General features: G+C 34.6%; 2 protein-coding genes across 2 annotated transcripts in view; one reads left to right on the top strand and one right to left on the bottom strand.

The window, feature by feature from the left end:
• The window catches only part of LOC144959435 (uncharacterized), a 14,682-nt gene extending 924 nt beyond the window's left edge, over nucleotides 1-13,758 (top strand). Inside the window, exons 2-6 of the mRNA XM_078892019.1 lie at nucleotides 1,847-2,058; nucleotides 7,601-7,766; nucleotides 9,742-9,846; nucleotides 10,981-11,181; nucleotides 12,837-13,758. Of these exons, the coding sequence (XP_078748145.1) occupies nucleotides 1,847-2,058; nucleotides 7,601-7,766; nucleotides 9,742-9,846; nucleotides 10,981-11,181; nucleotides 12,837-13,060 (908 nt within the window). The 3' untranslated portion in view covers nucleotides 13,061-13,758. The remainder of the gene's footprint in view (nucleotides 1-1,846; nucleotides 2,059-7,600; nucleotides 7,767-9,741; nucleotides 9,847-10,980; nucleotides 11,182-12,836) is intronic.
• LOC144960167 (uncharacterized) overlaps nucleotides 1-15,000 on the bottom strand; it is a 289,349-nt gene that overhangs the window by 60,104 nt on the left and 214,245 nt on the right. The window lies entirely within an intron of this gene.

The following is a 15,000-nucleotide window of genomic DNA, read 5'->3' as shown; positions in this document are numbered from 1 at the left end:
GTTAGGTGTTCTCAATTCGTACGGATGGATAACTCAGTTGTTGTTTAAATTATATCATTGGGCCGACGTGCACTTATTTACAGGTCTGATAACCCAATTCCTTATGGGCTCATTGTTGTGATGGAAATCTCAGAAAAAATGACGAAAAATAGTTTCCATTACAACAATGTTAAACTAGGCCCATAAGGGCGTTCGGATGTTTGACCTGCATATTTACACGTCGCTTTGGGCGAAAAACGCGTGGAATAGTAGGGCGTGCATACGGATACATAAACCCTCAGAATTCCAGATGGCTACGGAATAATCACGTTGGCCTTTAACCAGGATAAACCCCCAAACAGAAATAATGGTTAAATATTGTTTTAAAAGGCACATAATGATGGAGTATGGTTAGTTATACAGAAAAAGTAGCCCTTTACCCCAAATTAATGGTATTTTTTGGTACCAGGGACCCAAAAAATATCATTTTGAGGGTCCTATGAGCCGTACAATTTTTGACATCAAAATTTCTCAAAGAGTTTTAAAGATAAGTCAATGAAATTTTGTATATATAAAGTAAATTATACAAGTAACCTGATGCACAAACATAATTAATATAAAGTAATTTTTTTTTTTTATGGTCATTTCATTCCAAGAATGTTTTCAGACAGAAAATATAAGAAATAAAATATTTTAAAAAAATCGTTAATCCTTCATTAATAGATTGATAATGTTTATCTTATAAGAAATGATATACAAGGAGATCAACTACATGTATGCAAACTTTCATAGAGATATCTTTATAACTTTTTGAGAAATCATGATTTAGCTCTGTAGCAAACCGGTGAAAATGACATTCCGAGAAAACGATGAAAAAACAATAACGAATGACTGTGACATGATGAAAACTACCCACCTAAGTGAAATTAGTAGTCTCCTCCCTCATAAGACTTATCTTCACTTGTTTCTTTTGCTTTGGCAATTGTTTTCTCTGCCCTTTTCTTCTTTGATGTGGTTTTACTATCCTTTTCCGCAGACTTGATCCTACGTAAATCCATATGTCGAAATGCACTTTTTTGAAATTCACCTATATCTAGTCCTAGCTTCCGAAAAACATCAATCCTTCCCATCTCACCTTCATTGAAGTCAATAGTGGCATCACTAACAGCTATCTCCAACAAATATTGATTTTGGACATCTATCCCAAACTAAGAGATGGTAGCTTTCATTAGCGTTCTGCGTTCCGCCGTGCAAGCACTTGGTCAACAACTCTCCATCTGATAAATCCTCAAAAATACTTTTGATCTCCTCCATCACAAAACTGGGCAGCCTATTCTTACTCGAGAAAAACATCGTATTTAAAAATTTGGCCAGAAAACTTGTCTTTCAAATATCGATTGCTTTAAAATACTGAACAGGATAGAGCTCCTTACCGACCATGTTCAGTATTTTCCCAAAATACGAGGCTTACCCAGCAGAAGAGTTGATTTTTTGAACTCAAACAATCTCCCTACAAAACAACTTTATGTTCTTATTGATTAAACAAAGATCAATGTGATGTGCAAAATAAATCTGAATAAGAAAAATAATGTATATTGTGTCGTAACAAATGTGACGATTTTGCTTTAGGTGGCAAGGAGAGGGTTAAATGACCATCATCTTGGCATAAAACGCTCAAACCTAGGATCTCACAAGGTCCAGGTTTTAGACTTTTTGCCAAGATGAGAGTCATTTAAATCGATCGATATTGAAGGACGAGTTTTCTAGCCAAATGTTTAAATACGTGTTTTTTTTTTTTCAGAATACGACAGTTAACGGGTTATAAATCTATTATTCTCATTTTTTACAATGGTTTCTTTGTCCCTAGGTCAATGCCTACAGCTTTCAATCACGCCAAGGAAAGGAATTGAAAGCCTTACCAAAAACGTGACATTTTCGTGTCGAACAGACATAGGTTCCACAAGTCGGCCGCTGGAGATTTTCCTCATACAAATCACCAAAGGTGACCAAGAATCTGTGGCTCTCCTGCGAGGCAATGGGGCGATTTCCTACGGAAAGAAGGAAGGCAGGCGACTACACGTACGTACGACCTTATCAAATAAAATCCTGAATCGAGAGATACGATACCCAGGCGCTGCCTCAATGTTACCGTTGGCTATAGAATTGATAATTGTCTTAGTGAACAACTTATTGGAGCTTTTACAAAGGAGACACACTCAACTAAGTCTAAAACAGACATACAACTCTCTCTCTCTCTCTCTCTCTCTCTCTCTCTCTCTCTGTCTCTCTCTCTCTCTCTCTCTCTCTCACACACACACACACACACACACACACACACAACAAAAGGAAAACGAAACAATTGTGCGGCTATGTGGTGTCGTGGTATGACACTCGCTTTCGGGTCGGAAGGTCCTGGGTTTGAGCCTCGGGCTCGGCGCATAGTTGAGTCATTGGAAAAGGCTCTTTATTCACATTCTCTCACCGTACACAGGTGTAAAATGAGTACTTGGCCGTAAACAGCGTTGTCTTTGTCCGAAAATTGCAATATTGCCTAACAGGCGTTATGTCCCGTCCTACATGTTAAAGGTTGCTGTTGACCAGGGACCCCTTGTAAAGCGCTTTGAGCACATTTAGTGGATATTGCTCTATATAAAATCTCATTAAAAAAAAGACTTAGACTAAAACAAAAAACAAAAAAAATATACAACCAAACTCATCTGAAAGGTATACTTACATACAATATTATTATGATGAATTTGGCTACGCCGTCTTAAGGACCCTTGTGAATTGTGAGGTTGTCAAATAAATGTACTCTGCTTGTTGGATTCCTTTTGTTATATGTTCCCATGTTTCCAACGTTTTAAGAGCGAGCAGACCATGTTCCGTCTTCAGTTTTGATGGAATAAGTTTCTGTAGCCGTAAATGTAAAAAATTCTCCTGGTGCTGATTGGAGCAGACGATAGTATGTCTGTCTGCAGGTCGGCATTTGGTGTTGTTGGTGGAGACGTTGGTGTTCGTCCACGGTATTTCTTTCCCGGCATTGAAGTATTCCTTCATTGCTTGTACTCCTTCGGAGAATGTGGCCTAGAAGTTTCCATCTTTGTTGTTTTATTTTATCTCTGACAGTGCGTACTCTGCAGCGGTCGTAGAGATCTTTTGTTACTATTCTTGTCTGGCTATGTCACACCCATGACTCAGCAGAGTTGTTTTCTGTGTAGGGCGTCTAGACTGTCTGAATCATTTTTCGGTAATCCCCATGTACCACAGCCTTAGAGCAGTATTGGTACTGTAGCACAAGGGCTTCGTTGATCGTATTCTTTTGCTTTCGCTGATGATGTCATGCCTATACAAGATATTTAAAAGGTCGCGAAAGGCGTTTTGTGCTCGCAGTTTTCTTCTTTTAATGTCTTCTTCCTCGTTCATCAAGTTCCCAAGCTTTCTGACATTTTTCCAATCAATTACTGCTATTTTAGTTTTTGTTTCCTTGACTTTGAGGTTCCATTGACTTAGCGAGTTACTTACATATACAATTATATATACATATATGTAGATATAGAGAGTGAATAAAATATATTTGTTTATAATAAGCATGAATTTGTAATTCATAATTTAATAGGTTGGCGTCTACATACAGTACCAGTCGGAAACACTAAATTAATTATTGTTCATTACACTTACTAGTTATAAATGACATTACTTAATCATAACACAATTAAATTCCACGGCTATAAGATTGTCAGAAGTAACTCGTACCCTCGTTCACACAGAATATACCGCTAAAAATATGATATTAAATTTTGGTCACACTGGTTTGGCCAATTTGATGATGATGATGATGATGATGATGATGATGATGATGATGATGATGATGACAATGATGCTAATAATAATGATGATAATAATAATAATAATAATAATAATAATAATAATAATAATAATAATAATGATAATAATAATAATAATAATAATAATAATAATAATAATAATAATAATAATAATAATAATAATAATAATAATAATAATAATAATAATAATATTAATAATAAGTCTCGAGCCATAATGAGATGATGATGATGATGATGATGATGATGATGATGATGATGATGATGATGATGATGATGATGACAATGATGCTAATAATAATAATAATAATAATAATAATAATAATAATAATAATAATAATAATAATAATAATAATAATAATAATAATAATAATAATAATAATAATAACAATAATAATAATGATAATAATAATAAATAATAATAATAATAATAATAATAATAATAATAATAATAATAATAATAATAATAATAATAATAATAATAATAAGTCTCGAGCCATAATGAGAGAGAAAGGACGAAGATGGCTTATGCATCTCCTTTTAACTCAAAATGATCGGAGTTGGGTCTCTGCCAGGGACTAATTAGGTCCATGGTTTTTTTTTGATTCTAGATTCTGACTGGGCATGTAGCGTAGCAGGAACCAATCACGTCCCCGATTTTTAAACATTAGATTTTTGACTGGTCAATCCAGATGTGATATTCGCGACGTCACAAAAGAGGTAATCTTACCAGAATGGATAGGGGGCATTAACAGCTCTACACACAACACACACGCACACGTGCAGAATACACAAAACGAAAAACTCGTCAGCCTATGTCTTCTTACTCATTTCATTTTCATAGCAATAGACTAGTACTCGCCATACGCCATCTTGAGATTGAAAAGGACGGGTAAATATGCCAGGGTTGTGAGATTATTTTTATAGAACATGCCACACTAGTTTTGGAAAAAAGGATGAAATATTATAGATATCGCTTTTTTTCTGCAAAAATACATATAATAAAAGAAAAAAAAAATCCTCATTGTTTGTCACGCGGTCATAACAATTTGACCTTGGCTCACCATATAATAATACTGTATTATTATCTATCATTTAGGTAAAATTAAGTGATTTAGCAAAACACTCCCAAAATACCAAATATCAAGCCCAGTTAAATTTTTTTGTTGTTGCCAAACTGGTAATTCTGCATTGATGCATGCGCACTTTAACCCGCCAAAAATAAGTTGTCTCACTTGTGCGCGGCTTGGGCTTTATGACTCACTATAGCTCGCCTATGGAACAAGCTACAGAAATGGGCGATAGAAAGGGGTAGCCAGACCTGTAATAGATGAAGATTGAGTGCCAGTCGGCTTTACTCGACGGCAACGCACCTTGATCTCGATAACAGAAGGCCGCCACTGGAAATTCTACGAGCACCTGGTAATTTTCTGTGTCTTGGTTGTCTGTATTTTATGCAGTGTTATAAAATTACGCAGTTGGGCCGTGAGACAGTTATGTATGATTATGAGTCACTACAAATAAGCAGAAGGCTGATAATAAGGCAAACAACAACAACAACAACAGCAACAACAACAACAACAACAACAACAACAATAATAATAATAATAATAATAATAATAATAATAATAATAATAATAATATTAATAATAATAATAATAATAATAATAATAATAATAATAATAATAATGATAATAATAAAAATGATAATAATTATTATTAATATTAGTGTTATTATTATCATTATTGTTATTATCGTCATATTATTATTATTATTATTATTATTATTATTATTACTTCTCCATTATCTAATGTCATCACTGGTCATGGGCTGCGCTATCATCTCTATGCAGATGATACGCAACTTTATGCTACTGATAAAACTAAAAATCTCGAAAATATTGTGAAACGTGTGGAAGAATGTGTGACGGATGTGAAAGAGTGGATGGATGCAAACAAGTTGAAAATGAATGAGTCAAAAACAGAAGTGATGATTGTGGGAAATAGAGGGCAGTTGAAGGTGAATGATGGTCTTGAGGTGCTGATTGGGGGTGAAAAAATCAAAGTTTCAAAGACTGAAAAATTTGGGGTCTATTTTGATTCAGAAATGAGAATGTCAGCTCACATTTCTGCTCTCTGTAAATCTTTATACTTTCAACTGAAGAAAATCAGTTCGATCCGTTAGTATATTGCAATTGGAACATGTAAAACATTGGTTGTTTCCCTCATTTTTTCGAAACTAGATTATTGTAACTCGCTGCTTGTCAACTTGCCTCAGGCTTTTATTAAACAATTACAACTGCTGCAAAACAGTGCAGCAAGATTAGTTTTTGGCAAAAAAAAATTTGATCATGCAACCCCTTTGTTGGCATCTCTCTATTGGTTGCCCATTGAAAAGCGCACATATTACAAAGCAGCGTGTCTTGTTTATAAGTGTTTGGCTGGTATAGGACCGGCATATCTCACAGATCACGTGGTCATGTGTAAATTTGAAAATTACACTTTAAGATCATGTAATGACCAAACGAAAATTTCGGAAAAAAGATCAAGAACAAAATTTGGTGATAGATCGTTTGCTTGTTTCGGCCCCAAGATTTGGAATGAACTACCACGTGGTCTGAGGGAGTGCAAGTCTTTACATACTTTTAAAAAGAATCTCAAGACACATTTTTACTGTATTTGTTTTTCTTGACTTTTTGAATCCTTGATTTGGCTATGAATTATTATTGTTGTTATTATTTTTTTTTCACTTAAAATTGATATTTATATTGTAAAGTGCCCAGAGCTTGTGTTTTACACGAGAATGAGCGCTATATAAATGTGTATTATTATTATTATTATTTATTATTTTATTATTATTATTATTATATTATTATTATTATTATTATATTATTATTATTATATATGATGATGATGATGATGATGATGATGATGATGATATAATGATGATGATGATGAGTTGGTGATGAGGATGATGACGAAGGTGATGATGATGATGATGATGATGATGGTGATGGTGATGATGATGGTGATGATGATGATGATGATGATGATGATGATGATGATGATGATGATGATGATGATGATGATGATGATGGTGGTGAACTAAAGACAAAGGACATAAGTTGCATTTTCCCCCTCTTAAATTGCACTTTTCTGGTCGGCTGGTAAAGCTATGATTTGACCGAGTCAAATGCATGTCCTCTGTTTTTTTTTTTTTTTGTCAAGGTGTGACCCATCGTCCCAAACTAGTATCACGTGAACCAGATGCAAAAATAAAGTGATAAAAAAGTGTTGCCGGAAACATTAACTTTTAGTTGTTGTTGTTGTTGTAGTTGTTGTTGTTGTAGTTGTTGGTTATTTAAATAAACTATCCTATGTTTCTTATTTATCGAGTATGAATTTAATCCTACTGAGCACAACAATCATTATCAGCATCATTATACCGGTTTGATGCTTCTGGGTCATGGGTTCGAGCCTCGCTCGGCGCATAGTTGAGTCCTTGGAAAAAGGCTCTTTCCTCACGTTCTCTCACCGTACTCGGGTGTAAAATGACTACCTGGTCGTTAACAGCGTTGTCTCTGTCCGAAAAAATTTGTAATATTACCTAATAGGCGTCATTTCTCGTTCTACTCGTTACGTGTTGCTGTTGGTCAGGGACCCTTTGTAATGCGCTTTGAGCACGTTTAGTGGATATTGCTGTATATAAAAAGCTCACGTTTTTTTCTTCTTCGTGCCACGTAATATTATGCTCTTGCTAATTAATCTTATCTTGCCAGGCCGATGGTCAGATTGACAACAGGGCAATCAGTGGAGGTTATTTGAATGTCACACTACATTTTCCTTCAACTGAGAACACTGGGCAGTACAGATGTCACGTGGTTTATCTCAATAATATGAACGTGACCAGACAGGACTCAGACGATGCTTATCTGTATATCGATGGTAAGTATTATTATGTATATTTTGTATAGATAGTATGCGCTTGGCTAAGAAGCTCATAACATTGCCATCCGGAAGTATAACGAACCAACACACAAAACTGTGTGTATCCATGAACGTTTATAGTCAGGTTAATACAGTTCAGTGAGCATTACTCATAAACGCGGATGGCAAAAAACAATAACAAAGACCTGAGTGACGTCATCTTCGAACTATCTATATATCAATCTGGAACATGGAGGAAATAAACTACGGGAGAGAGCACTCAACATGCTCATAAGTGATAAGTTATCACTGGCGGTCTGTGACAGACGAAGTGGCTGAGACCTTGCGTGGCCTTCGTAAAGTAACGAAGGTCACGGACCGTGGCCTTCGTAAAGTTATGGCCTGATACTGAACAAAAAATGACGTCAAAATGCCAGTCTTTTGCCACAAAAGAAAACAAATCGTGAGTTGGATTCAATAGTTCAACCAATGAAATAACTTGTTTCCATGAGCTCTACTAACGACAACTCACTAGGCGGTGCAAAAACCAAATAATGACGTCAAACTGCTAGTCCGTTTGGATTTCAGTATTTATTATTATTATTATTATTATTATTATTATTATTATTATTATTATTATTATTATTATTATTATTATTATTAGTAGTAGTAGTAGTAGTAGAAGTAGTAGTAGTAGTAGTAGTAGTAGTAGTAGTAGTAGTAGTAGTAGTAGAAGTAGTAGTAGTAGTAGTAAGTAGTAGTAGTAGTAGTAGTAGTAGTAGTAGTAGTAGTAGTAGTAGTATAGTAGTAGTAGTAGTAGAAGTAGTAGTAGTAGTAGTAGTAGTAGTAGTAGTAGTAGTAGTAGTAGATAGTAGTAGTAGTAGTAGTAGTAGTAGTAGTAGTAGTAGTAGTAGTAGTAGTAGTAGTAGTAGTAGTAGTAGTAGTAGTAGTAGTAGTAGTAGTAGTAGTAGTAGTAGTAGTAGTAGTAGTAGTAGTAGTAGTAGTAGTAGTAGTAGTATTTAAAAAAGAGATAATAGAGGGGATTAAAATGATTATCTCTATAAATCAACACCTAGTTGCAAATTAAAACTAAAACCGAAAGCGAGTGTCAAACCACATAGCCGCATAATTATAGATAAGATGACAATAGGATTCAATAGCCGTAACGTCACTTCCTTCATAATGACGCATGGTAACTTAGCAACACTGGCTCTAAACTATCGGAACAATGGCGGACGCCCGTATGAAATATTTCTCCGGCGAGCATAAAAGCATATCCAGAGGGGAAAAAAACATAAATTTGACAATGTTTTGACTTTTACACATTCTGATCACAAGGCATATGAAAAGTTCAAGCCAGCATGAAGAATAAAAAGTAATGATTTTCTTTGTTTAGAACCAAGATGGCCGCCGTTGCCAGGCGGCGTGACATCAGACTATTGAATACAATTACAGCAATCTTGAAAATACCTAATCTCTAAAACAATTGATTGGTCGAATTATATAATGGAGTGGCGCACGAGCGATTAATTTTTATATACCATCGCAATATACGCCTGAATATATTAATAATGAGATAAATCATTGCACCGTACGGTCGAATAATGAGAAAATTAATTGTCTCAGCGTACGGCCGAATAATGTGAAAAAATATCCGACTGTACGGTCGAATAATGAGAAAATTAATTGTCTCAGCGTACGGCCGAATAATGAGAAAAAATATCCGACCGTACGGCCGAATAATGAGAAAAATTATCCGACCGTACGACCGAATAATGAGAAAAATTATCCGACCGTACGGCGAATAATGAGAAAAATTATCCGACACGCATGACGGCATGTTATATTCAGTATGAAATGACCTGTTGTGAGATTAAATAAAGCGCTGTAAATCAAATTGAGAATGTAAAATTTTGCGGACATCCGCAATTCAAGTGTGTGCATATTATTTTGGATACGGTATTTATTTTTATCTGTTGATTTTTCTAACCAGAGAACAGTAATTCCAAATTTGAGGCGAGAATCAATGGCCTTGAAGCTCTCGTCCATGCTGTCAGCAGTAAGATGGACGATATCGATGACAATGTGGGCAAGATAGGTATATTGTGTGGTCTTGTTTACCGTCGACATTATCATCATTATTAACATCTACACCACCAACACCACCATCATTACCACCACTACCACCACCACCACCACCACCATCATTACCACCACCATCACCACCACCACCACCACCACCACCAAATATTCAAAGATAACGCGCATTTTCACCATATTATATTCTCTCCTTTTCTATCACATTTGTTATAAATTACAATATGAAACAAACATTTATCTCATTGATATATTCCACGTTGCCTTTTGCGTCCCGTTATCATGACAACAAGAAACAAAGTGAAAAATAATGCCGGAAGACGGGAGAGAACAATAACATTTGCGGCAATGGGAGTTGAACCCGAGACCCAATTGTTACGATACTTTCCGCCTGGCCCCGAGAGAGACGCTCTACACTAGACGCTATCAACCACTCCAAAACAGTGGCTTCAAACGTAATATCTGTCTGGAGGGCCCCTAGCGACTTCTTGAGGTCACAAGGTCAGCGCACGAAAGTTTACTGGCTAGCAAACCTTTTGACCTTTGAGTTCTATTCTCAACGCATATCCAATCTAACGACGATTGAGGCGTTGAATACATTGATTACATTGAGTAATATACGGGAAGAGGTGAATATTAATTCAGAAACTATTATGATACCCATTCTTATATTATAACATTGCACCTACAGTCAAATTATACACCCATTCTTATATTATAACATTGCACCTACATTCAAATTATACACCCATTCTTATATTATAACATTGCACCTACATTCAAATTATACACCCATTCTTATATTATAACATTGCACCTACATTCAAATTATACACCCATTCTTATATTATAACATTGCACCTACTATCAAATTATACACCCATTCTTATATTATAACATTGCACCTACATTCAAATTATACACCCATTCTTATATTATAACATTGCACCTACAGTCAAATTATATACCCATTCTTATATTATAACATTGCACCTACAGTCAAATTATACACCCATTCTTATATTATAACATTGCACCTACAGTCAAATTATACACCCATTCTTATTGGAACCATGTACCATGTGGCACTTTAAAAACAACATTCTAACATATTTTCTGTATTTTTTTCTTTTAGGTTCTCTCCACGCTTTCTCCGCTTCAATTAATCAAAATGCTCAAAGAGGTGGCAAGTATTACGTCAGTGTTGGAAAAACCGTAATCTTCAATGAGGTCATCACACGCATAGGTCAAGGTTATGACTCTGGCAGTGGGATCTTCACTGCCCCCGTGGATGGAGTTTACGCCTTCTTCTTGGTCATGGAAGTAGAAGGAGACGGTAAGTAAAATACGATTCAATAATATAACGTGAAAAAGGGGAATCTGACCTGCAGCGACAAAATATTTTACAGTGAATGACATAATCAGTCGGATGGTGAAAAGGTTTGAACTGAGATAGTGACAAGTTTAGTTAGTTTTATAAAAAAAATGAGTTCTTATCATAAATGATTAAATCAACCCTTTTTGTACATCTTCGGGAAATGTCAAAGATTGATTTCACGTCTAAATATTTTTTACAGCTAGTCAAGTTGAAAAAGTATGAAATTTGAGAAAAGTTGCTGGACAACTTTCCCATACATCTGACCATAACTTCATGAAAAATCACCGACATTACTTCAAATAAATATTAAAATGCTCTGGGGGAGAATATTGTTTCAGAACATGCAAAAAAAAAATGCAAATCCAAAATGTTCACCTTCCGACTGATTTTCCCATGCACTGACACATATGTTAGATGGTTTGACAAAATGGCTGGGGACAGAACGGTACAGCGAAATAGTGCATAGTAGATGCAGGAAAGAGTGGAGTGGGGGATCCTTGATCGCCAACTTGACGTAAAACCGGTTGATGCAGATTTCAACAAACGACCACAGCCTCATAATAAATGTGACCCCTCGTCTCAAAACGGTATTAAGTCGGAATGATTAAGTTGCTGAAAATTGAATTTGTGACCAGAAATATCAGTCTGACGTTGAGTTTCTATGCTTTATTTAGGAGAATGAATATCATATTTAGAATGCTAAATATCAATAATTTATAATTTTTTACCAGTTTAGCTTAAATTTCACTTTTTAGCATCTGGTTCATCCCGACATTATACCGTTCCGAGACGTTGGGTCACTAATAGTGTGCTGGTATTCACTGGGTTTCCGACCAAGGATCTCCACTCCACTCTTTCCTACATCTACTGCACTGTTTCGGTATTCCTTTCTGTCCCCAACCATTTTGTCAAACCATTTAATATATTTTGTCAGGTTCTCTTTTTCTGTCCAACCCTCCAGTTGTCAAGTTTTCAAATCCTTTTTTCGTCCCATAAATTTAGCCTGTCTCTTTCTTATCTTCCTCACCAACGATCGTTAGTACACATGATCTCCGTGTCCATTACTTCCTTATTGGACCTGGTATGAGTTACTGTTTTCCTTTAATTTTGAATAAGACTACCTATTGGCATCGTTGTCAGTCGCTGACGGGCCTTTTAATAAGGATTTTAGCCTTTTGAATTGTGCGTCTTCCATTTATGGCGACCAGTTTATGCTCTTGCGACATCTCATTGAGTGTTTTATCGTTGACAATGGATTCCGTTTCTATAGTAACAAACACTAACATCTGCTCACAATTGGATTCAGTAGTCTGATGTCACGTCGCCCAGCAACGGTGGCCATTATTATTATTATTATTATTATCATTATTATTATTATTATTATTATTATTATTATTATTATTATTAATATTATTATTATTATTATTATTATCATCATCATCATCATCATCATCATCGCCATAACCATTATTATTATTACACACACACACACACACACACACATATATATATATATATATATATATATATATATATATATATATATATATATATATATATATATTGTAGATCTCAAGTTGTTTCTATTAATTTTCATTTTCTTTTAAAATCAGCCGGTGTTGGATTTAGCTTGAGGACTACAGACGAGAGAGAATTTGCCAGACTGTACGTTGAAGACAAAGATGTTGGAGACCAGTCTTCAGTATCATCTGTCGTCAACCTGAAGGCCGGTGAGAAGGTCAAGGTCCAAGTCCATTACAAGACCGACAAAGGCACAGGACATATGTACCACAACAAGTATTGCGTCTTCAGTGGGTTCCTCATCAGAGAAACTTAGAGTATCTGATTCATGGATGTCAGGCCTACAAGATAAACAAACAAATCCTTTAATAATAAATAATATAATATAATGAACTTATATAGCGCCTAGTTCCAATTTGGAATTGCTCACTGGCGCTTTACCTCAACACATCATGTATGATATACAAATATAGAACTGGCATGTTAAAAACCACACAAATTCGATGATAACATAATATATTATAATAAAATACATACTAAGAGTCCAAATTATATGCCCTACAGAAAAGCTCAGTTTTTAACCGTTTTCTAAAGATAAGTGGATTTTCACTATTTTTAGTTTCAATATTGATGGAGTTCCACAGTCGGGGGGCATGGTGGTCAAAGGATTTCTCATGAAAAACTAACGATTTTGGGGGTTCCCTTAGGATATTTAAATTAGCAGATCTTAAATGTCGACTGGGTTCATAAAGGTGGATAAGTTCCTGAAGGTAAACAGGAGCGGAATTGTTTAAGCAATTGAAAACATGGGTGAGTATTTTAAATTCAATCCTAAACTTTACAGGTAGCCAGTGTAGGTCCTCCAAAATCGGTGTTATATGCTCGCGCTTTTTAGATAACGTTACCAATCGAGCTGCTTTGTTCTGTATCTTTTGGAGTCGATTAATGACATAAATAAAATAGATAAATATATACATATAGAAATGAATAAATAAGCAAATAAATAAATAAAAAGATAAACACATAAAAAATAGCCAGGACTTTAAATGTTAAACAATACAGTATCAAAATATATAGCCTGGAATTTAAATATTACACAATGCACATTATTCCTACTAAAGAGAATTCGTGACCAATTGTATCAAAATAAATAGCCTGGAATTTAAATATTACACAATGCACATTCCTACTAAAGAGAATTTGTGACCAATTGTATCAAAATAAATAACCTGAACTTTAAATATTACATAATGCACATTCCTACTAAAGAGAATTTGTGACCAATTGTATCAAAATAAATAGCCTGGAATTTAAATATTACATAATGCACATTCCTACTACAGAGAATTCGTGACCAATTGTATCAAAATGAATAGCCTGGAATTTAAATATTACATAATGCACATTCCTACTAAAGAGAATTTGTGACCAATTGCATCAGAATAAATAGCATGGAATTCAAATATTACACAATGCACATTCCTACTAAAGAGAATTCGTGACCAATTGTATCAAAATAAATAGCCTGGAATTTAAATATTACATAATGCACATTCCCACTAAAGAGAATTCGTGACCAATTGTATCAAAATAAATAGCCTGGAATTTAAATATTACATAATGCACATTCCTACTACAGAGAATTCGTGACCAATTGTATCAAAATAAATAACCTGGAATTTAATTATTACACAATGCACATTCCTACTAAAGAGAATTCGTGACTAATTGTATCAAAATAAATAGCCTGGAATTTAAATATTACATAATGCACATTCCTACTAAAGAGAATTCGTGACCAATTGTATCAAAAATAAATAGCCTGGAATTTAAATATTACATAATGCACATTCCTACTAAAGAGAATTTGTGACCAATTGTATCAAAATAAATAGCCTGGAATTTAAATATTACACAATGCACATTCCTACTAAGGGAGAATTTGTGACCAATTGTATCAAAATAAATAGCGTGGAATTTAAATATTACATAATGCACATTCCTATTAAAGAGAATTCGTGACCAATTGTATCAAAATAAATAGCCTGGAAGTTAAATATTACATAATGCACATTCCTACTAAGGGAGAATTTGTGACCAATTGTATCAAAATAAATAGCCTGGAATTTAAATATTACATAATGCACATTCCTACTAAAGAGAATTTGTGACCAATTGTATCAAAATAAATAGCGTGGAATTTAAATATTACACAATGCACATTCCTACTGAAGAGAATTCGTGACCAATTGTATC

This window comes from Berghia stephanieae, chromosome 14 (genome assembly GCF_034508935.2).
Source record: "Berghia stephanieae isolate SIO BIC M18660-M18661 chromosome 14, UCSD_Bste_1.3, whole genome shotgun sequence".
Taxonomy (NCBI): domain Eukaryota; kingdom Metazoa; phylum Mollusca; class Gastropoda; order Nudibranchia; family Aeolidiidae; genus Berghia; species Berghia stephanieae.
This window is presented reverse-complemented; position numbering and strand designations above follow the sequence as displayed.